This window comes from Lynx canadensis, chromosome E3 (genome assembly GCF_007474595.2).
Source record: "Lynx canadensis isolate LIC74 chromosome E3, mLynCan4.pri.v2, whole genome shotgun sequence".
NCBI classification, from domain to species: Eukaryota; Metazoa; Chordata; class Mammalia; order Carnivora; family Felidae; genus Lynx; species Lynx canadensis.
The window spans coordinates 39365390-39392284 of NC_044318.1; the positions used below are offsets into that span (position 1 = coordinate 39365390).

Below are 26895 nucleotides of genomic sequence, written 5' to 3' on the forward strand. Positions count from 1 at the left end.
TCCAACTTCAGCTCAGGTCATGATCTCACCGTTTGTGGGATCAAGCCCTGCATCAGGCTCCGCGCTTCTCTCTTTGCCCTTCCCTCACTTGTGCTTTCTCTCTCTCTCTCTCTCTCAGAATAAACTTAAAAAAAAAAAAGAGTTATAAAAACTATTTGTATTTGACGTTGTATCTTGCATTCTTGCTAAAACGTTATTACAAATTCTAGTGACTTGTGGATTCTATAGAACTCACTATGGACATGATTATATTTTTATATAGATTTTTTCTCTCCTAGCCATATGCAGTTGTTTTCGTCTCTTGCTAGACCTCCGATGCAATGTCAACTGTGAGCAATGAAGTGTGTGTTGTTGGCCTTGGTCCCAGACATCCAATATTTCAACTCAAATGTTGAAACAATTCAATATTTTATCATGCTGGCCCGAGTGGCTAGCTCTTGGTTTTTGAAGATACCCTTATGAGGTTGAGAAAGGTCCCTTCTTTTTTTTTAAAAATTTTTTTTTCAACGTTTATTTATTTTTGAGACAGAGAGAGACAGAGCATGAACGGGGGAGGGGCAGAGAGAGAGGGAGACACAGAATCGGAAACAGGCTCCAGGCTCCGAGCCATCAGCCCAGAGCCCGACGCGGGGCTCGAACTCCCGGACCGCGAGATCGTGACCCGGCTGAAGTCGGACGCTTAACCGACTGCGCCACCCAGGCGCCCCGAGAAAGGTCCCTTCTATTGGTCATTTGCTGAGAGTTTCATGATGAATGGATGCTGGACATTTTTTAAATGCCTTTTGCGCATCTATTGAAATGATCTTACAGATTTTCTCCTTTGTTCTACTGATATGGTGTCATGGGTTGAACTGTGCCACCCAAAAAAGATGCATTGAAGTCTTAACCCTCAGTGCCTAGAAATGTGGCCTTCTCTGGACATAGGGTCTTTGCAGATATAATCAATTTAAGATGGGGTCGTTAGGGTAGGCCCTCATCTAATGTGACTAGTGTCCCTGTAAGAAAAAGAAAATGCCTTGTGAAGACAGAGACACACGTGGAGAAGACACAGCCATGTGACGACAGAGGAGGGCTTGGAGTGATGTGTCTACAAGCCAAGGAGTGCCAAGGATTTGTAGCAAACCACCAGAAGACAGAGAAAGCAAGGGAATATTGTCCCCTAACAAGTTGCAGACAGACCATGGCCCACGGACAACTTGATTTCGGACTTCAAGCCTCCAGGTCTGTGAGATAGTAAATTTCTATTGTTTTAAGCCCCTTGGATTGTGGCGCATTGTTACCAGTCCTGGAAAACTAATACGTGTGCTGAGTTACCTTGATTTGGAAATGTTAAACCAAACTTGCATTTTACTTGGTCACAATATTTTATCCATTTTACATGTGCTACTGGGTTAGATCTGTTTGTATTTTGTTAAGGATTTTTGTGTCTGTGTTCATGAGCAACATTACCTATAGTTTTCTTCCAGCGTATTTGATTTTGGTATCAAGATAATTTTCTTCTAATGTCTTTGATTGTCAGAATTTACAGCAAAAATTTGAGGAAATAGGTTTTTTTTTAAAGTTTATTTTTGAGGGGCGCCTGGGTGGCTCAGTCGGTTGAGCGTCCGACTTCGGCTCAGGTCACGATCTCGCGCTCCGTGAGTTCGAGCCCGCGTCGGGCTCTGGGCTGATGGCTCAGAGCCTGGAGCCTGCTTCCAATTCTGTGTCTCCCTCTCTCTCTGCCCCTCCCCCGTTCATGCTCTGTCTCTCTCTGTCTCAAAAATAAATAAACTTAAAAAAAAATTTTAAAAAATAAAATAAAATAAAAAAAATAAAGTTTATTTTTGAGAGAGAGACAGAAATAGGTTTTTTTTTTTTAAGTTTCTTTATTTTTGAGAGAGAGAGAGACAGACTCGTTTGTTTATGATTGAGTGAGGGGCAGAGAGAGGGAGACACAGAATCTGAAGCAGGCTCCAGGCTCCGAGCTGTCAGCACAGAGCCCGACAGGGAGCTCGAACCCATGAGCCTCGATATCATGACCCAAGCCAAAGTCGGATGCTTAACTGACTGGGCCACCCAGGCGCCCCAATATTTTTTTAAAGTTATTTTTTAGTGCAGTTTAAGCATCAAACAAAACTGAGAGGGAGGTGCAGTGATTTCCCATATCTCCTTGCCCGCACACATGCATTGTCTCCCCCACTTTACCAGCCCCCCACCAGAATTGTGTGTCTGTTACCAACCTGCGCTGACACATTATAATCCATCATTCACCTTACGGTTCGCTCTTGGTATTGTTCGTTCCATAGGTTTGAACAACGTCGGAGAAATGGCTCGTCTCTGATTTCGTTTTCCATGTGTTTGTTACGAGTATACAGAAAAACAACTGATTCAGGTATATTAGTGTTGTATCTTGCCACCTTGGTAAATTTTCCTATTCCAGTTCTAGGTGGTGGTGGTGGTGGTGGTTTTAGATTCCTCAGCATTCTCTGCTGCCACAGCCGCTTTCCTTTCCAGTCTTCATGCCATTTTCCTCTTGCCCAGTCGTGGGCGAGGACTTCCAGTCAGTGTTGACTTTTAACGTCTTGTCTTGCCTTACTGCCAATCACAGGGGGAAAATGTTTGGTCTCTCACCGTTAAGTATGAACCAGCTTTAGCTTCTCATGGATCCTCCTTTTCAATTTGAAGAAGTTTCCTTATCATCCTAGTTTGCAGAGAGATGTAATCATAAATGGGTGTTAAATTTTTCCATAATTTCCCATGCGTTTTGGGGGGCATTTTTTTTTTTGCATAATGTATTTTTTCTTCAATGTAAATTTTATGCATATGCGATGATCATATGGTTCTGTTAACACAGTGAGTTAAATTGATTTTTCAACTAATTAAACCACCTCCATTCCTGGCAAAAACTCTGCTTATATAATAACACTGCTATTACTTTCTCCTTGGAAGTTCAGTAGAACTTACTAGTAAAGCCATCTGGACCATGAGTTTTCTTTGTGAGAAAGTTTTTTTTTTTTTTTTTTTTTTTTTTTTTTTTAAATTTTTTTTTTCAACGTTTATTTATTTTTGGGACAGAGAGAGACAGAGCATGAACGGGGGAGGGGCAGAGAGAGAGGGAGACACAGAATCGGAAACAGGCTCCAGGCTCTGAGCCATCAGCCCAGAGCCTGATGCGGGGCTCGAACTCACGGACCGCGAGATCGTGACCTGGCTGAAGTCGGACGCTTAACCGACTGCGCCACTCAGGCGCCCCAAGTTTTTCTTTTTTTAATTGAAAATAATTTAAAGACTTTTTAAATGTTTATTTAAAAACATTTTTAATGTTTATTCATTTTTGAGAGACAGAGAGAGACAAAGTGGGAATGGGGGAGGGGCAGAGAGAGAGAGAGGGAGACACAGGATCTGAAGCAGGCTTCAGGCTCTGAGCAAAACAGAGCCAAACGCGGACTCGAACCCACAAACCGTGAGATCATGACCTGAGCTGAAGTCCGATGCTTAAGTGACTGAGCCGCCCACGCGCCCCAAATTGAAAATAACTTTTTAACTGTGGTGAAATACACATAAGATTTATCACCTTAACCATTTTTTTAAGTACAAAATTCAACGGCATTAAGTAGCACAAATTTAGTGGCTTAAAACAATAAAAATGTGTTGTCTTATTGTTCTAGAAGTCACAAGTGTGAAATGAGTCCTAAAGGATTGAAATCCAGGTGTTGGTAGGTAGGAATGGTTCTTTCTAGAACCTCCAATGGAAAAGTCATTCTTTGCTTCTACCAGATTCTTCTTCTTTTTTTTTTTTATATTTATTTATTTTTGGGAGAGAGAGTGTGTGAGTGGGGAGAGGCAGAGAGGGAGACACAGAATCCAAAGCAGGCTCCAGGGTCTGAGCTGTCATCACAGAGCCCAATGTAGGGCTCAAACCCATAAACTGTGAGATTATGACCCGAGTTGAAGTTGGTCGCTTAACTGACTGAACCACCCAGGCGCCCCGTCTCTACCAGATTCTAGAGGCTGCCGACATTCCTTGGCTCGTGACTGCACCACCCCAGTCTCGGCCTCCAGCATCACATGGATGTCTCCGTAATGTTGGCACTGTTCCCTTCCTCCTATGTGGACCCTTATAATTGCACCTTGACCCACCCAGATAATTCAGGAGACTGTCTCCATCTCATGAGCCTTAACTTCGCGCATCTTCAGAGTCCCTTTTTCCACATAAGGTAATATATTCATGGGTTCTGGGGACTAGATGGTCTTTGAGGGGCTAGTCTTGCGTCTACTACAGCTAACCTTCTGGCTCCCAAAGATTCACATCTATCCAGTCTGCAAAATACATCTCTCACATCCCAGTATCCCCCAAAGTCTCAGCCCTTTCCAGCACAACTCAAAGTCCCAAATCTCATCATCTAAATAAGGTAGAACAGGTATGGGTGAGACGCTGTCTGTGATTCATCCCGGGGCAGAATTCCTCTCCATCTGGGCACCTAGAGAACAAATGATCTAATCCCCGAGTACGATGGCGCGATAGGCATAGGGTAACAGTTATAAACATTCCCATTTAAACAGAAAGAAACGGAAGGAGAAAGGAATTGCGGTCCTAAGCAATTCTGAAATGCAAGGGAGCAAACTCAGGTTTCAACGAACTGTTCTCCGTGGTTCAAGGTCCACGGCTGCACCCGGAGTCTTCCTTCCTTTTTCATGAAGCGTAGCACGTGTTTGTAGCCGAGTGGTATTTTCAGCCTGTTTCCTGCCTGTAGAGTTTTCGAGTCTGCCTTCTTTCATTTCATCTTCCTCCGTCCCTTGAAGTCCAAGCTGGTAGTGTTTCTGCTGAGACAAGATGTTCAAAAACCGTGTGGGTCTGACACGTGCGCCGTTACAAAAGAGGCTCGGGGAGCAGGGGGCGGGGGCCGGGCGGCTGAACGTCTGACTCTCGATTTTGGCTCAGGTCATGATCTCACGGTTTGTGGGTTCAAACCCCGCACTGGGCTTGGCGCTGACAGTGCGGAGCCTGCTTGGGATTCCCTCCCTCCACCCCCCACCCAGCCCTGTCCCTCCCCTGCTCACGCTCTCTCTCTCAAAATTAATAAATATTAAAAAAAAGAAAAGAAAGAGGCTCATCCACAGGTCTTTCCTGAATAATCCTGTCTCTTTTTTGCTTCTGCTGAAATGCCACACATCTAATCTAATCTCTCCAAAGAGCTCTCTGTGATGAATACTGTGGCCTTTTGTTCCTTTCCAGGCGCTAGAAAAAGGTTGTCCAGACACACCCCTGGCTTTCTCTCCAGAGCACACTTTCCTGACCGTGAGTCTCCTAATTTTACAATTGTTTGCAGTCCGGATAGGTTCTTTCTCATGGACCTGGGACACAATCTAGCTGGGCTTTCTGCCACTGCGGGGCAGAAGCTATTTTCCACTAGCTTCCGGTAATGTGGTCCTCATTTCCTTCTGAGGCCTCACCAAAATTGCCTTTAATTTTTTTTTTAATGTTTATTTATTTTTGAGAGAGACAGAGACCAAGCTTGAGTGGGGGAGGGGCAGAGAGAGAGGGAGACACAGAATCCGAAGCAGGTTCCAGGCTCCGAGCTGTCAGCACAGAGCCCGACGCGGGGCTGGAACTCACGGACTGTGAGATCATGACCTGGGCCGAAGTTGGACGCCCAACCGACCGAGCCACCCAGGCACCCCATAAAGTGCCTTTAACGTCTGAATTTCGTCTGCACTCGCTTTATGGCAGTTTGGGTATTACCATCTAAGATGATGTGGACTTTCTACACCACAGTCCTCACTAACCGAGTTGTTAACGGGCACGTGTCTGCTGACAATCTGTTCACGGCAATCTAGGCTTTTTCTGTGATGCTTGTCAAAATTCTTCCGGTCTCTACCCATCCCCTAATTCCAAAGCCAGTTCCACGTCTGTAGGTATTTGTCATAACAGTCCCCCACTTGGCGCGTGCCAGCACGAGTGTTTTGTGCTCCCCCGTGGCAGTGCGGCATGCCATTGTATGGCTCTACGGCAATAAATATGTTCATCCAGTCTGTTGTTAACAGACATTTGGGTTAGTTCCAGTTTGTAGCTATTCAAATGAGGCTTCTAGGAATGAGCCTCTTTTTGGTGGGCATATGCTTTGATTTCCCTGGGGTAAATATCCAGGACTGGGATTTGCCTCACGGGTTCTTCTTTCTCCACTCTTGGTCTGGTGTGGACAGCCAGCACCCACGCTTCTCCTAAAGGCTGGTGGGGTAGCTCTCCGTCCATCCTGAGCCTATCTAGGGACTTTAGGCCGTACCCTGTCCTTGCTGCAGGCCCACGCTGTGCTCTCCTGTTACCTGACCCAGGCTCCTAAGATTTTTATCTTTTCTTTAATGTTTATTTATTTTTGAGAGACAGAGCGCAAGTGGGAAAGGGGCAGAGGGAGAGGGAGACACAGAATCCGAAGGAGCTCCAGGCTCTGAGCCGTCGGCACAGAGCCCGACACGGGGCTCGAACCCGCGGACCGCGAGATCGTGACCTGAGCCGAAGTCGGACGCTCAACCGACTGAGCCACCCAGGCGCCCCAAGAAGTCTCTTATTTAAACCTTAACCTTTCAGGAACACACCTTTGAAATGAGTGATACCGATGTTGCCATATTACATGCGAGCAAACTGAGGCTGACGAGAATAAAGTAGCTTGTCCGACGTCTCGTGAGGAGAGCCAACATTTCTGAGATGTTGAAATCTTCCTGAGGCTCCTGGAGGACGTGAGCAGATCTCCGGAACTTTAGGATGCAAGCTTGAGAAGGTATCTCGCTGCCTGACAAGGAAGCGTCGCCCGAGGATTCGGTTTCATGACCTTCACGGTGTTGAGATGATACTGGCTCAGCACTTTGTGCAGTGCCTGTCACATCATTAGGGTTCCATACGTGTTTGGGGGCTATTAATATTATTTGCGAAGTTGTAATTTTCTCTGCCTTCAGACTCCCTCCCCCCAGTGTGATTTCCAGAGCCACAGGCCGCATCCCCCTCAAGCCTTCTAAAAGAAGAGGTTACCGATGGACTGGAATTTCCTGATTAAGATCGTTGAGGGGGTAGGGGCGACTGCGTGGCTCAGTCGGTTGAGCATCTGACTCTTGGTTTCGGCTCAGGTCATGATCCCAGGGTTTGGGATCGAGCCCAGATTTGGGCTCTGTGCTGAGTGCGGAGCCTGCCTAAGATTCTCTCTCCCTCTCTCTCTCTGTCTCTCTCTCTCTCTCCGTCCCTCCTCCTCTCCCTTGCTCTCACGTGCACATGCACTTGCTCTCTCAAAAAAAGAAAATAGAATGTTGAGGAGAAACTGGGGGTTTTATGGCATTGGGTAACGCCACAGGGGCTATTATGAGGGGGATCTCTGGTACCAGATGGTCTGGGTTCAAATCCCGGCTCTTCTGTGGACTAGCTCTGCGATCTTGGCGTGTCAGACTCTTCTGCCTTAGTTGCTGGGGCATGGAGACCATCATACTACTATTTCGTAGATTTAGTGTGACGGGTAGGTGAGTTGGTGAATTTCCAAATAAAAGGCACTTAGAAAGGTGCTCAGCACATGGTAGGTAGACGTTCAAGAAACGCTCGTTTGGTTAGTGTGCTTGGTATTTAGCGCTATCGGCCAAATATTTCTGGCTTTCGGTCCTCCGGGCACTTGGGGGGGTTCGCCCTCTGGCTCTTCCTGGTTGGGGGAAGCGCGTCACACTTTTGGCCAGGGAGTTGTGAATGGAGGGCTGCGGGACGTTTCAGTGCTTGTGCTGGATCCTGCCGAGCTCTTTCTCTTTGTCGCGATGGCAGAACTTCCAGATGGTGGCCGCTCCATTGTCTGGGTTTCCAAGGGACTGTGGCGAGAGTGGCCGCCTTGTTATTTCAGGTGTCTGAGGATTCAGATTGTTTCTGCAGCAGGATACAGCCTATCCTGACAAACAGGTCAACTATTATTAACGGTCAAGTCCGTAGTCCTCAAAGCGTTTCACTAACTTCTTCAAAAGGCCCCGAGCAGGATGAGGAAGTCCTTGCATTTCGGTGGGACAGCTGATAACAGCCCCTTTCTGCACGTCCACCTGCAACGTGACGTCCCGACTCCACCGTTCCAGCTATCAGCGTGTGCCTACAGTCCTCGTTTTCCTAAATGGAAAGCGATTGATGTGACTCGAACAACAGGTGAACAATGTTAATTGGATCCTTGCCATTAACCACAAGGTTTTAAAAGTCAGAAATTCTGGTCTGCTGTTTGCTGCTTCCTGAATGAAGCAGAAATCGTATAAGGATTAGTCTTCTTTGGTGAGGATCTAAAGAAGTTACAGGCAGACGTGTTTCAGTGCACGTTTCCAGGAACTTTCTAACTGTTCGAGATATCTGGCAATAGAGCCCACAACCTGTAAGGACCGAGTTCCTTTTTCTGGAGGCATTCGGAACTGGGCAGAACCCACCGCTCACTCCCCTTTCCTCTCACAACACCTATGTTTCCAGCCCTATCACCTGCTTCACTCTGTGATGTGAGAATCCTGTTGTATCCTTGTGTCTCCCCCCCCCCCCCAAATGCAGTACCCAGAAAATGCTCAGGCAATGTTTGCAGGAATCAAATAATCTTTCAACCTAGAACCGTGGCCTTGTACCTGGGCTGCATGTTGGAATCACTTGGGGAGCTTAAAAAAAAATCCCAAGTCTAGGCCACACCCCAGATGAATTAAATCAGAACTTCTGGGGGCGGGTTCCAGACACAGTCTATCTGAACTCTCCCCAGATGATTAGAAAGTGCAGCAAAGATCCAGAACTGCTGAACTAGAGGCTGTGTGGTCCTGTGTCAAGGGTGTGAAAATAATACATTTAATGTTATCACTCTTGAATAGTGTCTGTTTATACACTTCTATTAGGGTTTTACAGTTTGGAGAGTCCAGTGAACTTTCAAACCTTTAATAAAGATTTTATAATCTAGTGAGGGACAGAGATACGTGCGGAGTAATACCAGGACATCAGCAGTGTGTGTGTGGGTGTAGACGCACGCCCGAGTGAGTGTGTGTTTGGGGACCGGATAGACGCAGAGTCAGGGAAAAGTGCTGAGCCCATCATTTGATGCAACAAGCCCTGAAAGGAAGCCCCGGTGGCGGTGGCGGAAGGAAATAGCATCAGATGGGGGTCTGTGCATCACAGGATCCTGCAGTGTCCCCCCCACCCCAGCGCCCCCGTGACTTGGAAAAGCCCATCTGGAGAAAGGGATAGCACTTGCTAGGTTACAGTTGGGGGGGGGTGCGGGGAGAGCCTCTCTGACTGTGTCAGCTCTCTGGGATGTCCTTGGGCGCGGTGATCTGTAACTGAGGCAGGGTCCAGCTGTAGCAAGGAAAACCAGCTACCTGGGGAAGACTGGGACCTTTCTCAGGACCCCGACGGGGAGGGGGAGGGGGGTCGCTCTGGGCTCTAGATCGCTATAATCAGCCCCCAGGGGGCGTTGGTGGGCATCAGAATCCGGAGGTCCACGATTCTGACTTTGGAAACGAGGCCCTCCCTCATGGAGCCCTTCCTGGCGCCCCAGCTTCCTCTTCTGCCATTTCTGCAGCCACACTTTTAGCTCCAGGAGGACCACAGCGTCTGCAGCTGCCTGATGCCTCAGAACCTTCGCGCCTGCCGGAGGCCGCTCCTTCTGCTGAACTCCTCATCCCCAGCATCAGCTCAGGCAGGCTCTGCCCCACCCAGGGGTCCCTTCATCTGTTCCGGTGCCCCCACAGCCTCACTTTGGAACAGCCAGGACACTTGCTCTGGTGTCCTGTGGTCCTCCAGATCGGGGGAGGCACCGAATGCATCCTCCTATCTCCGGGTCCCGGCACTGGACGGCCAGGGGGAGTGGGTGAGTGCGCTGGTAGGGCGAGTGAGAGTGGGTGGGCAAGGGGGTGGACGAGTGGGTGAACAAGCAAGGGGGCGGGGGGAGGAGTGGGTGAGTGGAGGAATGAACGAATGAATGAGTGGGGGATGGGTGCGTGTGAAAAGCTGAGTGACTGAGCGAGGGGGTGAATGAGCGAGTGGGGAGTGGTGCGTAAGTGAGGAGCAGAGTGAATGAGCAAGCCGGCGGGCGGGAGGGTGAGTGAGTCCTTGCGGACGGGCGGAAGGGAACGAGTGAGAGGGCGGGCGGGTGAACGAGTGAATGAGTGAGCGGAGGGGGGTGGGAGCTAAGGGAAGGGCTAGAGGCGGCGGGGGGAGCGAGGGACGAGCCGGGAGGGGTGCGGGGGCGCGGGGCGGGGAGAGGCCCACGCGGAAGTGCCGAGTGAGCGGCCGAGGGGTGAGCGTGACGGCAAGCGGCCGAGCAAGCGGCTAAGCGAGTGGGCGAGCTGGGCTGGCACCGAGCCTGCTGGGGGGAGCGGGAGCGCTGGCGGGAGCGCGGGCCAATCCTCCGGGTGGCCGCGTGGCCGGGGCGTGGCGAGTCCGGGCAAGGGGCGTGACGGGCCCGGGTGGGCGTGGCGAGGCCGGAGAAGGGGCGTGGCAGGCCCGGAGCGGGCGCCGCGAGGCCAGGCAAGGGGCGGGGCGGGGCCGGGCGTGGGCGGGGCGTGCCGGGGTGGGCGCGGCCAGGCGGGCGGGCGGGCGGGCGCGGAGGAAGTCACGTGGCGCGCGCTCACATGACTGGCGGCGTGATGGACCGGCTGCCGGGGGAGGCAGGCGCGGCGCCAGTCGCGGCGGCAGCTGAGGCGGAGGCTGAGGAGGAGGCGGACCCGCCGGCGGCAGGTACGGCTCGCGGTCCCCCGGGCTCCAGCGCGCGGTCCCGGGCCCGCGTCCCCCGTGACCCCGCGACCCTCGGCTCCCTGGGTGTCCGCGGCGCCCCGCGTGCCCCTGCCACGCCGAGGAGCGCGCTGTGGCGCCGCGGGCCGGGGGACCCGAGCACCTGCTCAGGTTTGTCCCGGCCGCGCTCTTCTGCCCGCGCCTCCCGGTGCAGGGACCCCTCGGGGACGGACGTCCCCCGCCCCCCGCGGTGCCGCCCCGCCCGGCCGCGTGGGGCGCAGCCCAGGACTTTGCGGGGCTCCGACGAGAAATTGGGAGTTCTCCCCAGCAATCCGGACAGACTTCGCCGGGAGTGCTTCCGAGCTAGTGGATGAGCGTGAACACGGAAAGGCGTGCGCCAGGCTTGGCTTTTCTAGCATGCTCCCTGTTGAAAAGTTCCTTCCTCTAGTCCTAGTCCTCTAACTGCAGAACGCACGTAGGGGGATGTTGGTAGGAGTTACTACCTCTTCTTGGTGCTGGCGGGGGGGGTGGGGTGGGGGGGTGGGGCACGAGGTTGAGGGACTCCTCCTGGCGGTCTGGCGAGGTGTCTCCAGGGGGCTGTGCTCACCCTAAGTTCTGGGGGGCTACGAGAGGGCTCATTCATTAGGGAGAAACAGGAAGGGGGCGTCAGGGAAGCTGCTGGGGCGTGGGCGTTGGACTGGCCTGACTAATTGATATGAAAGATCCTGGGTGAGTCTGCGTCTGCACTGAAGTCCCCCAACCCCCAAAGTTGGTTTTTAGATTTTTCATTTCATTTGGAGCTGGGTAAGAGGACACGTGTGATGGCTCTTGCTGTTGGTTAGAACATTGTGTCCTCGAGGTCTCACGTTGGCGCCCAGCGTGGGCAGTCCGTCTCACCTATACCAGGGCCGTGGCCTCGCCCCTTTGGCTGGGTCACATTTGGAAATGGGAGGCTGTTTCCCCTCGGATCATAAAGCAGTTCATAGTTGCTGGATGTGGTGGTGGTGGTGGCTCAGGGGTCTCTCTGCAGGTACAGGTAACTGCAGGAGGTGTTTGAGGCAGGACTCCACTTACGGCTGGCAGTTACGGATGGCACCAGCTCTCCAAGACTGCCTTTCCTGCAACTTGGTCTGGAATTTCCATGGTAGCTGGCCTCCTTTGGGGTCGTGGCGATTTTATTAGGCCCGATCATGGTATCCACAGTGTAGCCAGTACCTCTGTGTTTACAGAGGGCTTTCTATAGCTGGCTGAGTCTCAAATTCAGGGTTCACGGATTGCTGGGATGTAACCTGTCATTTCATCCCATTTAAAGTCTTTTGACCATCCCATGAGGCAGGTGACGTGGTAGAACAAACCTTTTTTTACACCGGGATAAAGGAAACCCAGAGGCAAGTGACTTGCTTGAAGTGGGCAGTGTTAAGGAGGCACGGTCAAGGTGGGAATCGTGGTTGGGTGGGCTGGAGTCAGAAAACCTAAGCCTTTGAGACTGAATCTTGTCCGTCGACCATAAATGTGAATCTCACATTGATTTTGATTTGTTGAAGGGTTTGTGTTTATGGATACAGAATGAATTTTCTCTGGTGTCCTGTCTACACAGGCAGAGCCCACGTGTAATCGTGGGGACTGTGAGGTCTAGGACTTTGTGGTGCTTTTGAGATTGTGAGCAGAAATTGTGTTCACTTTTTCAGCATTAAGAGTCTTATATTGTGGTTCTTTGACGTTTCAGCTGTGAACGGTAACTCTCTAAACATTTAACTTGCAATTAAGCAGTATATGGATAAACACATTTTCTTTAAAAAAAAAATGTAGAACATTATTAACTAGGTGGAAATCTCACTTCGATTGCCATCACCCTCTCTTTACCAGAGGTGACAGTTGTTATCAGTTCGGGATGGATTCTCTCCGTTCTGTTTTTATATCTTATACATTCGCGTTCCCAGAAAACATCCCGCCTTGTGCCTCTGTGCCCGTGTTTCCCCAGGACCGTGTATTAGTTTTCTGCCGTTGCTCTAACAATTTACCGCAAACATGGTGGCTTCAACAGCACAGATGTATCATCTCCCAGATCTGGAGGTCAGCAGTCCAAAATCGGTTTCCTTGGGCTAAAACCAGGTGTGGGCAGGGCTGCGTTCCTTCTGGAGGCCCTGGGGAAAATCCATTTTCTGGCCTTTCTAGCTTGCAGACGCCTCCCACATTCCTTGGCCGATGGTCCCCTTTCTCCAGCAGCCATGAGCACGTCTTTCACATGCTGTCGTTTGTCTGGTTCTCCTTTTGTTGTTTCCTTCTTTCCCTTTGAAGGACCCCTGGACTACATTGGGCCCGCCTGGGTAGTCCACAGCCCGTGCCCTCTCTTAAGGTCGGCGGCTTGCAACCTGAATTCCATCTGCTCCCTTAGTTTCCTTCTCTGTGGAAACAACAGATTCAGCTTCCAGGGGCTAGGTCGTGGACACCTTCGGGTGGGAGGGGCGTTATCCTGCCTTCCATGAGTAGATGCTGTAGGAGTGGAATTGCCAGGTCACGGGGTTTGCACCTCTTTTGTTTTAACAGGTAGTGACGCATTGTCCTCCGTGGTGCCTATCACCAGTTTAGTCAGCAACGTGCTTTATTAAGAACATCGTTTCCTCAGGGGCGCCTGGGTGGCTCAGTTAAGCGTCCAGCTTCGGCTCAGGTCACGATGTCAGGGTTTGTGGGATCGAGCCCCGTGTCGGGCTCTGTGCTGACAGCTTGGGGCCTGGAGCCTGCTTGGGATTCTGTGTCTCCCTCTCTCTCTGCCCCTCCCCCACTCTGTGTGCCTGTCTCTTTCCGTTTCCCTCTCTCTCTCTCTCTCTCAAAAATAAACATTAAAAAAAATAAAAACCACACCCTTTCCTCATAACCTCGTCAACACTAAATACCATTTTTTAAACTCTTCAGATTTACAAAAATTAAGAATGTGTCTCATATTTGTTTGGACTTCCATTTTCTCCAGTGTTAGTGGAGTTTAGTTTCTTATCATGTTTTCATCTTGTGTGGCCTCTCTGAACTCACTGTTCATATCTTTTGCCCATTTTGTTAGGAGTGTATCTTTTTTCATGTTGAATTGTAGAATTTCTTTTTTCATTTTAAACATAGGCCGTTTGTGGCTTGTACAGTAAAATTGTAACTAGCAAAATGTCTGATTGGAACATTCTACTCTCTGTGCGGGATGAGAGTTTATTTCAGGGCCTCTTTTGAGGCTATAAAGCTCAGCAACTGTGACGTAGAATAAGAATGGCAACGGATGAATGTGATAGATGCTTGATTGTGCAATTTGATTTTTTGAGGTTGCATCATACCCTGATAAAAATATACACGCATGACCGCTGTGTATCATAGGCCCACTTTCCTGCAGTCCGATGGACCTAAACTTGGTCTTTAGCCCAGGGGAGAATCGGCTTCAGTTCTGTTAGAGCGGCTCAGTGGATGGCATTCCAGACATTCCATTTGGTTAGGAAGCTCCCAGCCACTTGTCTCCTGGTTTTCTCTGGGGTCATGCCTGAGCTCTGCTCATCATTGGAGCTCCTGTGCACCGGCCCCCACCTTCTCTGCGTGCCCGGGCCCTTTCCTTGCTCTCTCTGCCCCAGCCACCACCCCTCGCCTGCTGCTTTCTGGGTGTACATTGGTCAGAATTCAGTGAGCTGTCACTTAAGATGTATGCATGTGGGTTAAATTCTATCTCGAAGTGCTGACTACATTCAGAAAAAAAAAACAAAAAAACAACCCTTCCTGTCCACCCTGCTCCCCTTCATTACACGCATTTTGATCGTAAACTCCCAACAGGCAGAAACTATTATTTTTCTTTACATACCAGTATCTAGAACAAGATCTGCTATGCAGAAAAGGCTTAGAGGTTTAAATAGAATTACGTTTTCATCATACGTTTTTTAAGGATAGTGTCACATTTTAACTTGGTAACAGTGGTAGCTGTGGAAATATGATTTAAGTTTGCTTCCTTGGTCTTTCAACTCTCTGTCATACAGACATACCCAATTTGCAAGGTAAAATGTGTCAATTTGAAGAAAGAGGAACTAACTGAATCACTATTATGTAGAACGGATTTTGCCAGAATTTGTGGTTAGCAAGAAAGTGATGTGTTCCGGGTGGGGGAATTCTGTTTTGGTATTATTTTTTCCTTCCTAAGAAAAAGACATCACAAACAGAGATGTTTTGCCCACGCTGCCGGCTGGGGGGAGCCTGGAGTGGTGAGTGTCGGGACAGGGGCTCCGCGAGGCCTGTCTGGGAACAGGCCCGCACCCCCCCGGGTACTTGGTGAGCGGGGCTCCGGATCACGTTACCCTCTGAAGGACTGCAGTGTTTTCATGATAGAATCACTCAAAAACCATAACGAGACTTAAGGGGGTAGATGTTCTTTGTGAAAGTAATCAGGACGAAAGTGCCCTGGAGCTCGGGGGGCTCGGGATGGCCCAAGGTACACGCGTGCTGTGAGCCGTTGGAGTGATAGGGGACTCGGGCCACGCTTCATGGTTCCCGCTGGCTGGGTGGTCGGAGTGGAGCAGGTGTTGGGTGGGGTTTTGTCGTACTCCTGACCAGTTTGGAGTTTGTGTGTTCAGCAGAGTTGAAGTGTAATTACGTGACGTTTGATTAATTCCAGGGAAGCTTGGTGTGGCCTGGCCAGACTTGTGGCTAGGTACTGTCTCTGCGAAGTACGTTTTCATGACCTCCCGAGGATCTTTCAGAAACGATCTGTGTTGGTAAAGTTTGTTTGCCAGAAGTCTTACGAGTGAGTTGTAATCAACCCAGTGAAATTGCATTGTTGTGTGAGAATTTGCGCTTTGAGGAGGATGTTGTTGTACAGGAATGTAACTGCGAGTACAAACGTTTCATAAACGGAGAAATCGGCCACAGTTCCACCATTTCAGTGCAACCACTGCATTTTAGCATACGCTTGACTTTTGAACGACACAAGTGTGAACTACGCGGATCCACTTGTACGCGGGGTTTTTTTTTGATCAGTATGGTGCGGTACGGTAAGTGTATTTTGTGTTATGATTTTCCTAACATTTTTTTTTTCTCTAGCTGATTTTATTGGAAGGTTATGGTATAGAACACACACACAAAATATGTATTAATTGATCTTTTATTACTTACTAGTAGGGCTTCCAGTCAACATCTGGCTGTTAGCAGTTAAGTTCTTGGGGAGTCAAAAGTTCTACATTGATTTTCCACTTTGCAGGGGGTAGGGTTGGCGCCCCTAATCCCCATGTTGCTTGAGGGTCAGCTGTGACTTCCTTCTTCCCGCGCATATGCTTTTTACGTGTTCCTAGTGCATTTACGCTTTACGGCCTAGCCTTTCCACTCAACGTTTTTCTACACTGTTGAAAATAGTCTTCATAATTCTCTACTTAATGCCGGCATGGTACTGCGTCAAGCTCTCGATTCGTGCTTCTGCAGTGCTAACGTCATACGATTTGTGTTAAAGATCCTCTTGCCACGTGTTTTTCAGAAAATGATTCTTTAAATCAAACCAGTGTTAACCTTGCCCTCCTGCTTGCACTTGGTCTCTCCCGCTCTGCCCGTTCCCACCTCAGAGGTGATCTCTGTTATCAGACTTTCCTGTCGGATTAGGGTTTCAGTAACCTCGGTTATTGGGCTTTGAGAACGGGGGGGACCTGTTCAGGGATCTTTGCAGATGTGAGACCTGAGTCCCCCCACCCTCCCCTGAGGATGTCCAGAGAGGCCCGAGAAAACGTACACTGGTGACTCCGGTTTCAGTCAAGTTACAAAACATGCAGAATTAGACTCTTGTGTGGGGATGCTGCCGCAGGTTATAAAACTATCAATGAAAGGCAAGGAAGATATCATGAAAAGTAGGTGGTGGTCGCCTCTGTTAGGAGAAAAGGGGTTTGACCTAAAATGTTTACTGGACAAGGTGGGCTTTTTAATTTTCGACCTGGATGTGTGTTTGAGATATAATTTTGTTAAACTGTCCATAGACATTACAGCCCTTTCTCTGTGCATGTTATCTGCTTCACTGTAGAAAATGTGGAGGGAAAACCCAAGATCCCAAGATGTCAAGTGCACCTGCTAACGATCTGCAGTTTGCCAGGCAGAGGTGGGCGCAAGGGGTCTTGTTTTAAAACAGTTTTGTAGGCATTCTGACCTCCCTTGTTTTCTACTCTCTAGTTAACATTGGAAGTATATTTATGGTGAAATACGTGTTTCACTGTATCCTTGTCCACTCCTAATGGCCAACCTTGCAGTGAATCAGCAGGACGGTCTCCTGGCTGCCGCTGTTTCTGGTGTCCGTGTCTGAATACAGTTGGCGCTGGTGAGCCCAGCTGTTTCGGTGGCCCCGGGGACCAGCAGGACCCAGACCTGACGGCCACGGGCAGGTGTCGTGGCAGGAGGGATGTCTGGGGACCTCACCTGCTGTTAACAGTATCTCCATGATGGAGACGGCAAAGGCCATCTTCCGTAAAAGAGGGTCAGGTGATAGTCGTGACTTCGCACTGTTAATTGCCTTTGGGACCGTAATTGCACCTCCCACCTCCTGCGAAATGCCACTCACTGCTGGGTTTTTGCATTTTCAGCTCTTCAGAGTGTGGGGAAAGTGTGTGTGTGCAGTTCTTTATCTCAGGGTGTCTCGTGTACCACCGTTCTTTCTTCTTAGGGTGGACAGTGAAGTCGGGAGGCTCCTCGGAGTACCTGTAGAAGGTTAGTTGTTTTCTTTTTTTTATTTTAATGTTTATTTTTGAGAGAGAGTGTGTGTATGTGTGGGAGAGCGAGCTTGCGCACAAGTGGGGGAGGGGCAGAGAGAGGGGAGACACAGCGTCTGAAGCGGGCTCCGGGCTCCCGAGCCGTCAGCACAGAGCCCGACGTGGGGCTCGAACTCACGAACCGTGAGATCATGACCTGAGCTGAAGTCGGACGCTCAACTGGCTGAGCCACCCAGGCGCCCCGCCTGCAGAAGTTGAGAGGTGAGCTGGCTTGTGTGGCAGTGGGCGTGTTTCCTGAGATGGACTGTGTTATGAGTGGAAAGTGTCCCATCTTTTGCCTCCTCCTGGCAGACCTCCACAAAGGGCATTCTCGGCGACCAGAGGACGCGTTGTATTCATGACAAAGCCTGGCAGAGCGCTTCCTGTAGGAGGTGCCTTCCTCCTCACGGACATCCTGCAAAGTCAGTAGTCTATGAAACCCACTTTACAGATGGGGAAACTGAGGCGGCAGCAGTCCCATCGCTCACTCATGACCGGAGGGTGGGATTCACACCCCGGCAAGCGTGGGGCTCCCGTTCGGAAGCGGCAGACGTAACCTCTTGGCTACCGTCTACGCAGGCCGCCTTCCATGTACTTTCCTTAAGTTCGCTTTGCCAGCCATTCCCAGACCTCGAACTTTCCCTCTTCTGAAGGTTTCACACACGGCGAGATGTTTCCGTGTGGCTGTCCTGAAAATGGCCACCGCAGACCACTGTGAGATGTTAGCCTCTCTCTTTTCAGAAAGGGGGTGCACTTGACACGGCGCGATGGGCCGAACAGAGAGCCTGGCAGTCCGGAAAGTGTGTGTGCGCTACAGTCGTTGGAGGCAGAACGGTCACTTGCGTGGTTTGCGCGCGGGTCTCAGCTCTGCACCGCGTCTGCCAGAGCCATCCGGTTCAGTCTGGGGAGCCGCGGGTCGACTGGAGCATAGGTTTCCTGGAGAGAGAATGTGACAGCACCCGGACACACATTTTGCCAAGCACAGGCCGAGTTCCCTCGTCTAATGAAGGTGTTGGGATTATCCTGGCTGACCCATTCGCAGTCTTTGGGTTGCAGACACCAGAGGACGGTCCAGCCTTCTCTGCGTGGGAGATGAGACCTCCAGATTCAGCGCAACTTGGCTGTGGAGGCAGGACTGACTACGTGTTTCTCTTACTGTGACATTTTTCACGGTCCCTAATTTGTCCATGCCAATTTCCGGGGCGTTCCTGTCCCTGGCTGATTAATGGCATTCCGGGTCCTCTACCCTGCAGGCCGCTGGATGGCTTGTCTTATTTTTTGTGATTCCTTCCGTAGACCAATGGGGGTTTGTTCAAGTGGATTTAATTGTATCTCACTTGGTTTCCAATGCCAGTGACTGCTTGGAATTTTATTAGTGGGGCCTAATTTGGCTGTGAATGCAGGCTCTCTGTGTAGCCTTGACTGAGATAGAGCACACTCGGTCCTGCTAGATATTTTCGAATATTTTCACTTTCACGGCAACAGATCCTAGATAACCTGAGTCACTTTCAGACTGAACCAGTCAGACCCAGGGTGAGGGTTTAAACAAAGAACAATCTCCCAACAGATTGAATTTGGTTCCAGAGAGAGATCATGATTCTTTTTGGAATTGGACTCCTTTTTTGTAAGTTATTCCAAGATTCCCCAAATTACTATTAGCTAAAAGAGTACTGCTTTTGAACTCTGGAAAAAAATCACCAGGCCTTCCCACAGATAAACATTCTGAAAGTGAGAGACCGAAGAGGTTTTTTGAGGAATACACCCAACTTGACCGGGGCCCTTTCAGGAGTATGTTTGGAAAGATTTGTGGAGAAGCAGAGATCTGGTGGCCTCTGTGCTGGTTCCTCTCGCTCCAGTTTGAGACAGGAAATCATCTGATAGGTGACCGTTTTTGGCCCTCAGCTTCAGTTTTGTGATGTCTTCAGGAGACAGACCTATGATTTTTTCCCCCCCTCTGTGGTTTGGTCTCTTGCATTACCCTCGGAAAGGAGTAGCCACTCATAGGTTGCAAACGTCTCGTTTGTGTGCAAGTGGTTCACACGTGTCTTTGAGCTCCTAGGGACAACCCGCGATCTGTTCGGGTCTTGACCAGAGCAAGATGCCGTCGTTGTGGCGCGCGACCCTTGCTTGAGGCAGTGAGAACGCCGGGCCTGCGGTTCATTCGATCTGTGATCTGGAAGTTCGTGTCTGGCCTCTGGCCTGCCGGTCCTTTGGAGAAGAAAAGCTTGGGCACCAGGCACTGTGCTGGATGCTTTGACATATTTTCTTTAACACAAACTTCTTGCAGCTGAACAGTGTTGAAGATGGTACCGTTCCCATCTTAGAGTTGAGAAAACTGAGTGCAGCGAGGTGAGCTGTCTGTTCGCGGTCACAGAGGAGTCAGGGATTTGCGTGGACACCATCTGACCTCTGGCCCCAGGCATGGGGTGTGCCTGTCCTGGCTCCTCTCCCCATGAGTCAGGGAGGGAATACAGGATTGGGTGTCGTCAGGTAACCTGCACAGGTTCAGGCCCCACCGCTTAGCTGCTCGCCAGCGCTGTGACCTTGGCGGGTCACAGCACAGACCTCGCCAGGCTGTGCTGCTAGAGCCTTGCTTTCACGTCTGGTAAATGGGACCACGGTGCCTACTTGAAGGGTTTTCTAGGACTAAAGAGAGATGATGTAGAGGTTCCGCGAGTCCCCCACGCTAAGAGGTTTCGTTGGGAAGGGCCCTTGCCGGAATGGTGGTCGGCAACGCACGCAGCTGTCCAGATGGCCAGGTCCATCCCTGCCTTTGTATTCGTGGGTAGAGTGAGGGTGGGAGACACCCTTCCTAAGGGCAGCTTCGGTTGTTCTCAGCATTCAGTGGCTGCTTCCAGTTCTGACGTGCAGCTTCGTAGCCACGGGGATGACCCGGACCCCAGGGGCCGCTGGAGGTTTCCGTGGCAACGACACCAGCTAGGCTTTTTTGCTTGTGCCAGGAACAGCCAGAGGGTTTCTCACGTAGATGATCTTCCCCCTTCTCGGTAGACGTCTTCGCTCAAGATCGCAGGCCGGCTGTGCTCCGGGCCCATTGCTGGCACGGAAAAGTCGTTTGCACAAGAACTGGGGAGAAGACAGGGAATTCGTAAAACATTTTTAACAGCCTTATTGAGCTCTAATCCACATACCACATAATTCTCCCATTTGAAGGACACAATTAACAGAATTGTGCAGCCATCGACATCATTTTAGAGCGTTCTCCTCTCCCCTGGAAGAAAGCCTACACCCACTGGTGGTCAGGTTCACGCTTCAGTCCCCTTTCCTCCTGGCCTGGGCAACTATTACTCTCTGTAGATTTGCCTCTTCTGGAATTTCATACAGATCGAACCGCGTGTTCTGTGTCCTTCTGCGTCTGGCTGCTTTCGTTTTGCATCGCGTCGAGGATTATCCGTGCTGTAGCACGTACACTGTTGCTTTTAACGGCCGAATAGTATTCCGTTGCATTAAGACTCTGTATTTTACTTTACCCCTTCGTCACTTGGTGGACATTGGGCTGTTTCCACGTTTTGGCCATTATGAGCAATGCCGCTGTGAGTTCACGCACAAGTTTTTGTGTGGATGTGCTTGTCATTTCTCTTGGGTGATATACTGGCAGTGGAATTTAACCTTCTGAGGAGTTGCTGGACTGTTTTCCTGTAAGTACAAGGGCTCCCGTTTCTCCGTGTCCTCACCAACACTTGTTATTGCCTGTATTTTTTTTTAATTTTTAAAAAAGTTTTATCTATTTTGAGAGAGAGAGCATGAGTGGCAACGGGGCAGAGAGAGAGAGGGAGGGAGAGAATCCCAAGCAGTCTCTGCACTGCCCGCGTAGAGCCTGACGCAGGGCTCGAACTCACGAACCGTGAGATCACCACCTGAGCCGAAACCAAGAGTCAGACGCTTAACCGACTGAGCCTCCCAGGCCCTGTGCTTGTCTTTTCGACTGTAGCCTTCCGTGTGGGTATGAAATGGAATCTCATTGTGGCTGGGCATCTTTTCATGTGCTCATTGGCTTTTCGTATATCTTTTGGTGAGAAATGTTTATTCACATTTTTGCCCACTTTTATTAAAAAAATTTTTTTTTTAATGTTTATTTTTGAGAGAGAGAGAGCATGAGCAGGGCAGGGGTAGACAGAGAGGGAGACACAGAATCCAAAGCAGGCTCCAGGCTCTGAGCTGTCAGCACAGAGTCTGATGTGGGGCTCAAACTCACAACCACGAGATCGTGACCTGAGCCGAAGTTGGATGCTTAACCAGCTGAGCCACCCAGGTGCCCCTCTTTGCCAATTTCTTAAAAAAATGTTGGGGCGCCTGGGTGGCTCAGTCGGTTGAGCGTCCGACTTCGGCTCAGGTCACGATCTCGCGGTATGTGAGTTCGAGCCCCGCATCGGGCTCTGTGCTGACTGCTCAGAGCCTGGAGCCTGTTTCAGATTCTGTGTCTCCCTCTCTCTGACCCTCCCCCGTTCATGCTCTGTCTCTCTCTGTCTCAAAAATAAATAAACGTTAAAAAAAAAAATTTTTAATAAAAAAAAAAATGTTTATTTTTGAGAGGGGGGGCAGGGGAGAGGCAGAGAGAGAGGGAAAGGGAGGATCCCAAGCACACTTCTCTCACTGTCAGTGCGGAGCCTGATGAGGGGTTCGATCTCACAATCTGAGATCATGATCTGAGCTGAAATCAAGAGTCAGACACTTAACGGAGCCAACAGGCGCCTATCCTTTGCTCATTTTTAATTTTATTATTTAAAAAAATTTTAATGTTTATTTATATTTGGGAGAGCGAGCATGCAGGCTTGAGAGGGGGAGGGCCAGAGAGAGGGAGACACTGAATCATAAGCAGGCTCCAGGCTCCGAGCTCTCAGCACAGAGCCTGATGCAGGGCTCGAACTCACAAACTGCGAGATCATGACCCGAGCTGAAGTCGGATGCTTACCGACTGAGCCACCCAGGTGCCCCACTTTGTCCGTTTTTAAAATTAGGTAATTTGTCTTTTTTTTTTTTTTTTTTAATTTGTATTTTCAGAATTTCTTTGTATATTTTGGACACAAGCCCCTAATCAGATCCATGATTCATCTGTATTTTCTGCCATTCTGGGGGCTGTCTTTTCGATGTCTCGATGATGTCTTGCAGCACGACGGTCTTTAATTTTGATGAAGTCCCGTTGACCTATTCTGTTTTTCTGTTGTCTGTATTTTTGGTGTCATGACTCATGACTTTGTCTAACCCGGGGCCACAAAGATATGTTTTTATATTCTCTGCCAAGTGTTTTGGAGTTTTAGCGCTTTTAACATGGACCTTTAGTTACCGCGTGTGGTGTGAGGGAGGGGATCTGGCGCATTCTTTGGCCCTTGGAAACCAGTTGTGCATGTGCTGTGTGCCATCCCCGTGCCGGGCAGCGTCGGGGAGCCAGAGCTCCCTGAACCGGGCTGGGGTGAATGTTCTGGTGTGTGAGAAGCCCACGGACGAGACACTGAGGCAGGTCAGCGAGGAGGCGGAAGTTGGAGAGTAGCGAGGCTCGCTAGACTCGCGCTCGCACAGGGCTTAGCACACTTCACTGTTGCAGTAGTGTTTGAACTGAGATTTGGAGAGGATTCAGCTCAGAAATTCTCAGTGAAGAAGTTCCAGAGGACTTGGAGGGACCTGGAGAGGTGGTTTATTTTTACTTTGTTTCAAGGTAAAAACACTCAAACTGTTGCAGGAAGAGGAAAGCCTTTCTTTGTTGTGCCGGTTGACGAGCCAGATGGCACGTTATGGCTTTAGCCGGGGGTTTTGCCTTACGTTCTTTTGGGGAAAAGTAGATATAGCCGTGAATTGGCCGAGGGGCTGTGGTGGAGGTGGGGAGCTGCCCCTGCTCAGGGCTCGCCCGGGGTGGTGGCATCGTTGAGAGCCTCCTCTGTGTTACCGGCTTTTGCCTCTGGCTGTGGTTCACCGACGCACGGTTCCTGTCACCAGCAAGACCTTACTGCGATCTGTTGGTGCGGAATGGGCAAGAGGTTGTCACCCCGCCTGGGAAAGCATAGCAGGCCTTGGTGACTCTCTGTGGCTTTCCTGTCTGTGTGACTTTGGCGCCTTTCATGCAGTCGGCAAATGATTTTACTGAGCACCTACTATGTGCTGGGGGCTCTTCTCGACTGTTGGGATCCTAAGCGTGGACAGAATAAGGAAGCCTCTTGTCCCGGAGTTGATGGTCTTATAGTGGGTGGTGGACACTCTTTGGACATAATGAGCCAGTGACCCATGTTAGCATGCGGGGGGTGGAGGGGATGCAGTTGGCACCGAGTACCTGCCGTGAGAAAGTGGTGTTTGAGCCACGGTTCAAAGGAGGTGAAGGAGTTGGTCTGTGGATAGTTGCGGAAAGGGCGTCCCCAGTACGAGGGCCCTGGAGCAGTGCCCAGGCTCTCACCGGCGGGTGCCTGCTGGGGCTGAAGAGAGGTGAGTGAACGGGGCAGCAGGACATGCGTCTCCTGGCTGAGAAAGGAGAAAAGAACATTTTGGGGGGCAGTGGTGGATTTGAGGAAACTGCATTACGATCCCTTCCCCTCGGTGATTGCCGTTCTAATTGCAGGCGGGAAGGTCAAATTTTAGTTTTCTCTTTTTTAATGCCACTATGGTACATCTTTATGTATTTTTTGGTACATTTTTTAGATTACCAAGATCACTGCAGTAACGCTCCAAAGAGGGTTTCTGAAGAAAGTCTTACTCAACATGTGTCTGTGTACAAAAGCCATCCAGGGAAGTGTCCATTAGCAGGAAATAATGTGGCAATTCTCTAGGAATTGATGCTAAGGATAGAGTAAAAAAACCCACAGCGGAATGTTTTGTGAATAGGGCTGTTCTTCACGCTGTTGACAATAGCAGGAAACATCTCATGGAAGAAGGGCTACGTGACGTTTAGTTGCATACCTGAGATGTGATGCAATCGTTACAGGTAACAGTACGTTTTTAGGAATATAGAACGGTTGTAAAGTAAATGGAAAAAATTCAAGATGAAATTTTGACTTCACGGCCACTGTGTTAGACACAGACCCTATCAAGTGGTGAGGGGGACACAGGGGAAACACTGGGTGGGGGGCACTGCGTGAGGCAGCTGGGCCTCCTGCTGATGGCAGTGTGACATGGGTCAGTCATTTTGGAAAACGGGAAATATTTGCTAAGCCGGACGTAAGAAATCCCAGGATCCAGGAACTTTAAGGAACATACCCAACAGAAATGAGGGGTATGTGTCCACCAAAGGACGTGTGCTAAGTGTTCATAGCAGCACCGTGTGTAATAGGAAAACCCGGGAACTACCCAGGTGTCCAGCAGCACGATCAATAGGTCGATCGTGGCCCGATCACGCAGCGGGTTCTGTAGCAATGACAGCTGCGTGCGGTGACATGTATGGGCCTTGCACGTTGTGCTGAGTGGAAGGAGTCAGAAACGGGAACTTACGGATTGATTCCGTGTATATGGTGTAACCACAGACAGAAATAATGCGTGGGTTAGAAGGTGGCTGGCACCGTTGGCGGGGGAGTGGCCGAAAGGGAGCGGGCGTGTGTCCCGTTTCTCTATGTGGGTGCTGCCCCGATGCTATGCCGGTTCGTTGACTTGAACAGATTTGATAGGTACACTCTTCTGTACTCGTGCTCTGTTCCAGTATAAACCAGAAAAAAATAATTGTGTCTGTTGTATACGACAAAATACAATACTTGCATGCACTTTACAGACACTTATGGACACGTGGAAAGCACACAGACCTGCCTGGAATGGATATCCCTCCACTCTAGGACAGTGGTCACCTTCAAATAGGAAAGGGGGACAGGGTGGGTGTGCATCTGTGACGTGTGTTTTGTATTTAAATTTTTTTTTTATAAACATTTTTTTTAAATTTTTTTTTTTCAACGTTTATTTATTTTTGGGACAGAGAGAGACAGAGCATGAACGGGGGAGGAGCAGAGAGAGAGGGAGACACAGAATCGGAAACAGGCTCCAGGCTCTGAGCCATCAGCCCAGAGCCCGACGCGGGGCTCGAACTCACGGACCGCGAGATCATGACCTGGCTGAAGTCGGACGCTTAACTGACTGCGCCACCCAGGCGCCCCTGTATTTAAATTTTTTTTTCAGAAAAAATATCTCACAATGTTATGAAATCTCCATGGTAGTTACACGGAATATAATATTTTCTGTACTTTTACGTCTGTTTGAAATGTTTCACGACGAAAACAAACGTAAGTGCATTTAAATGTATGTAGGAACACAGATTGAAGGGAAAACCATGTTCATGGTGATTATGTTATGTGAATGGCTAAGGTTTTTGCGTTTACAGAAAATTTGAAAGAAACGTCACGTACACACATGGAAACACACTTTGTATTTAAGAAACTGCCTGTGTGTCTGTTGATCCCTGTGCACGTGGAGAGCATGTGCAAAGTGAACACGGATGTGTACAGACGGTGGGGGTGGGGGTTTTCTGTATTTAAAAGCCTGGGCGGCTCGGTTGAGTGTCTGACTCTTGATTTCGGCTCAGGTCGTGATCTCACGGTTTGTGAGTTCAAGCCCTGTCTCGGGCTCTGTGCTGACGGCTCAGAGCCTGCTTCGGATTCTCTCTCTCTGTCTCTCTCTCTGCCCCTGTCTCCTGTGCTCGCTCTTTCTCTCCCTCGAAATAAATAAACGTTTCAAATAAGATAGTGTAATGGTACGTGAAATGTTCTTGAAAGAAAACTGCGTCTGAAGGGTAGCGAAACCGAGGCTGTGACAGCCTCTGTGTGTTTGGGCTCGAGTTAGGACTCGTTCTTGAAGGACTGTGTGCTGCACACGCGGGTGTCCCTGGTGTTCCCTGGCCACCCGGCCGCCGAGCTCTCTGTCGTGAGGCCGTGGCCACCATGAGGACCCGGACACTGTCGCTTCTGTTTCCTGAGAACAGCCGAATTTCAGAAGAACACAGTAGCTTAGAGCAGTTTTTGAGGGTGAGCCTGAGGAGGAGTGTCGCTGTTGAAAATCGAGGACTCCTGCTGGGTCCGTTCCCTGTAACTTTGGAGGAAGAGCTGTCACCTGGAACGCTGCTGTCGCTGCTGTCTCTGATGAGTGAGCAGAACAAGGTGGCAGCACATGCGAACCCCTGGTCTGTGTCCGGTCTGGGCCGTGGGTCTAGGCGAGGCCCTGAGGTCCTTCTTCCGCTTGTCCTACGACAGCGGTTCTCAAACTGGGGCCTCTGGACGCTTGTTGGAAACTCAGGTTCTCAGACCCTACCCTAGACTCTGGGGGTTCAACCCAGCGATCCGAGTGTGTTTCTTTCTTTCTTTTTAAAATTTTTTTTGTAAATGTCTATTTTTGCAGAGAGCGAGAGAGAGAGAGAGAGAGAGAGAGCGAGCGAGCATGAGTGGGGGAGGGGCAGAGAGAGAGGGACACACAGAATGGGAAGCAGGCTCCAGGCTCCGAGCTGTCAGTGCAGAACCTGATGTGGGGCTCGAACTCACGAACCGTGAGCTGAAGTTACATGCTTAA

At 49.9% G+C, this 26895-nt stretch overlaps 1 protein-coding gene across 4 annotated transcripts in view; it reads left to right on the forward strand.

Moving 5' to 3' along the window:
• The first annotated feature begins 793 nt into the window (after positions 1-793).
• The window catches only part of SNX8 (sorting nexin 8), a 52066-nt gene continuing 25964 nt past the window's right edge, over positions 794-26895 (forward strand). The window contains exons 1-2 of one of the 4 annotated variants that reach the window (XM_030301557.1): positions 794-1221; positions 6566-6755. Coding sequence is in view for 3 of the 4 variants with exons in the window: in XM_030301553.1 (XP_030157413.1) it covers positions 10582-10687 (106 nt within the window). In the remaining variant the exon portion in view is untranslated. Of the gene's footprint in view, positions 1222-6565; positions 6756-10581; positions 10688-14846; positions 14902-16119; positions 16773-17330; positions 17375-26895 lie in introns of those variants that run through there. The other 3 variants (XM_030301554.2, XM_030301553.1, XM_030301556.1) reach the window with 3 other exon arrangements.